Genomic DNA, 3,419 nt, shown 5'->3' on the forward strand with positions numbered 1-3,419 from the left:
ATAGTTGATTCTAGATAAAGGAATGAAACCTAAGCTTTAATGAGACAATTATGGACAATAAATGATATTAAATGAGCCGTTACACAATCATTCCTATTAAATACCAATTTTCTAACGTATCAGGTATTTAATACTGAATTTGGACTCCTTTTTGTCTTCAGATCCATGTTTTCAATGCCTTTTGATCCACTGGCTTTAAATGACTCGAATTGATACGAGACTCGTATTTAAACTGCTTCTCGTGCCTGTTTCACTTCCTCTTCTCGTACCTGTCATCTCCCGTACCTTTTTCTTAATTGTTATACTTTGACTATTTGTCCAGTCCACGTGTCACGCCACGTCATCTTCAATATAAATTCAACTTTTTCCCAATACAGATAGTCCCCCCACTTTCCATTTATTTATCAATTAAATATTTGGGAAGTGGATCTTCATTAAAAAGGGAATTTTTGCCATAATCAATGCGATGACAGTATTACCACTTTAATTGTCTCTTCTATTTAATGCACCATATACGTGTCGTCTTCTCATTAGTCCTGCAATTTTGCAGCCTTTTTCTAAGGCTTTTGTAACTCCACTATTCACGAAGTGATAGTTGCCTTTATTATAGGCTTTCCATCATTACACTTTTTAATTACTGACGGTTGAGTTTATATATAAACTTGCCCCTTTTCTTTCTTTGTCTTCTTCTCCATAAATCTTTAGCAAACGTTTTTCTTCCTTATTTTTGCTTCCCTTCGATTCATCTCTGCTCAAAAATGGCGTCTCCAAACCCTAACCCTAGAAAAGTTCCTATTTTAGACAAATTCCCCAATGCCCCTGTTAGACATAGAAGAGACAGAGGAGGCAGACTTCGTACAGGGTTAGAATCTACTCGAGGCGGCTCTTCTGGTTCTTCTTCTAGGAGTTCTATTCTGAAAACTCCTTCTTCTAAAGGTAAAGAAATTGCTGATTCTTCTCGAGAACCTTTAGTTGATGAAATCGTACCAAGTGATTTATCTTTTGTAAGTGATAGACAATCCCTTCAAAAGTAAGTTGCTGGTTTAGACAAAACTGACACATATCCTACATTAGTGACCGAACTTATAATCCCTACCATCAGAAGAGATTGTAACTGGAAAAATAGTCTTCGAATGTCAATTCCTTCCATAAACCAAAGAATTTCTTCTTTTAGGATTGGATACTCTTTTGTCTATACATACCCTTTTACTTTGGGTTTTAATCCCCCAATTGACCCAATCATCCTCGCTTTTTGCCGTTTCTTTAATATTTGTCTGGCCCAAGTTGGTCCTTTAGTATGGAGAGCAGTGGCTTGTTTGAGATATCTTTCTACCAAAGCCGCTGTTAATTTCACCTTTTCTCACCTTATCCATTTATACCACCCTAATTTGATATGTCATGGAGTCTTTACCTTAACTGTGAGAAGCAAGAAGGTTTTGGTAAGTACAGAAGATGACAATGATCGTGGATGGTATGCTCGTTACGTTGCTGTGCGTACGGTGGATTTACTTGGTGAAACAAATATTCCCTTCCCTGAGAAGTGGAATTTTGCACGTAAGTTTTTTTTTATTTGACCGTACCTCTTTTTCTGTTGAGAATTTCGATTCTTTTTCTAAATTTGTCTCTTTTTGGTTTTTTGTAGCAACCATGGGAGATGTGGAACCTGTTCCCAACTTTCGTGGTTGGGTAGTTTCAATTTTGAAGGTTGCTCCTAAGGAGCAAAGAACTTGGAAATCAATTTCCGCTTTACATGGCTGGAAAGTTAAAACGCACGGTATCGCCTTTTTTTTTTACATACTTTTCTTTTTGCACATTAAGTATTTTTTCCTTAATGTTGATTGTGTATCCTTCTTTTAATCAGGATTTGGTAACAAAGGAATGACAGCTGATGTTGCTACAGCCATTCGCATGTCTGTTAATGCTACACTTGACTTGGACAAGGCTCGAACCTTGCTTCAAAAAAGGAAAGCTATAGGAGAAGGTTCCAAGAATGAGGAAGAGGGAGGTACCTTGTTAATAGCCAGTCCACGAATTAGGAGACGAGTCATTAATGATGATGAAATTGAAGATACTCCTGCTCAAACTTCGACCACCGAGCCTGTTTTGATTCCTTCAGACGAGGACACCGTGCCAAGAGTCACGAATGAATCAACTCAGCATCTCTTTAATAGTGGTTTTGAGAGTGGCGAACTCGGACCTGTTTTTGATGAAGTTCCTCTTTCTTCATTCGCACCTACTTCCTCCATTCCTTTGCCAACTGTAAGTGTTTCCTTGTCAACATTGACTACTTCTGTTCTTTCACCAGTTTTGACTGCTCCTACATCCATTCCTATGTCTACTTCTACCGTTCCTGCTTCAACTCCCACGACTCCTGTGGTGTTTACCTTTTCTACTACTCCCCCTTCCGCTGTTCCATCTTCATCTGTCCCACATGTAGAAGTAAGTTCTAGCAATAGAAGCATGACTATGAGAAGTGTCACACTCGAAATCCCTGCTAATCAAAGCCTCTTAAGAAAATCTGGGAGAGCTGATACTTGGCTCGAACCTCTTATTGGAGAAATCGAAAAGAATAAGATGCAAAGCCATAGTTGTTACACTTTGATGAATGACATAGTTCATTCAACTTTGAAGGTAATTTTCTTAACCTTAAATGCTTTCCTTCTTTTTCTTTCTAAGTTCTCACTTCTATGCTTTATAACCATAGGCTAATCTTATTGGGACTGAGCTGATGGGACGAATCTCTACATTGGAGAAAAAGGAGCGAGAGTCTACAAAGGCTCTATCCGAAGCTAAGAAAATAGCTGAGGATGCCTTATTTGAGGCAGCAAACTGGAAAGAACAATTTGAAAGTGCCCAAGTGACTGTAGAGGAGTTGCAGGAGAGCAAGGCTCACTTGGAGCAACAAAATCGTGGCTTAACTTCTGAGTTGGGAATTGTGAATGCTTCTTGGGGTCAGATTAAAAGGGATAAAGAACTTCTGGAATGCTCTCTATCTAAAGCCAATGATGAGATTAAAGAACTTAAGGCACTCATGGAGAAGAAAGAAGAATACGCAAAGGAGTTAGCTCAAAACTTAACTCATGCTCAAAATGACTTAAGGATTTCTTCTGACAAAATTCATGCCTTGGAAAGTTCCCATGCCTCTCTTGAAGCTTCCTTAGATTCTCACTTAGCCGAGCACCAAATAATGAAAAATGACCTTGCTATGTGGGAAAAGGAATATAAGGCTTTGGAGAAGGAATATAATGCTCTTGAAGAAAATTTCAACATAGACGTGAGTTGGGCTTTTCTAAATTCTCGACGTGATGCTTTGATGGAGGCTACACAAGAAAACTTTGACTTGCAATCTGAGTTGGCCAAAGTCATAGACACTATCGAAAAAGGTCAACAACCTGCTGATACTCCTTCTCCAGCCCTTG

The 3,419-nt window shown here is 38.7% G+C and overlaps 1 protein-coding gene across 1 annotated transcript in view; it reads left to right on the forward strand.

Annotated features, from left to right (window-relative positions):
- Positions 1 to 904: 904 nt before the first annotated feature.
- Positions 905 to 3,419, forward strand: part of LOC109210696 (protein WEAK CHLOROPLAST MOVEMENT UNDER BLUE LIGHT 1-like) — a gene marked incomplete at its 5' end in the record, with an annotated part of 5,726 nt that continues 3,211 nt past the window's right edge. The window contains 4 exons of the mRNA XM_019374150.1: positions 905 to 1,004; positions 1,705 to 1,774; positions 1,862 to 2,631; positions 2,705 to 3,383. Of these exons, the coding sequence (XP_019229695.1) occupies positions 905 to 1,004; positions 1,705 to 1,774; positions 1,862 to 2,631; positions 2,705 to 3,383 (1,619 nt within the window). The remainder of the gene's footprint in view (positions 1,005 to 1,704; positions 1,775 to 1,861; positions 2,632 to 2,704; positions 3,384 to 3,419) is intronic.

The sequence above is a fragment of the Nicotiana attenuata genome, unplaced genomic scaffold (assembly GCF_001879085.1).
Source record: "Nicotiana attenuata strain UT unplaced genomic scaffold, NIATTr2, whole genome shotgun sequence".
Classification (NCBI taxonomy): Eukaryota; Viridiplantae; Streptophyta; class Magnoliopsida; order Solanales; family Solanaceae; genus Nicotiana; species Nicotiana attenuata.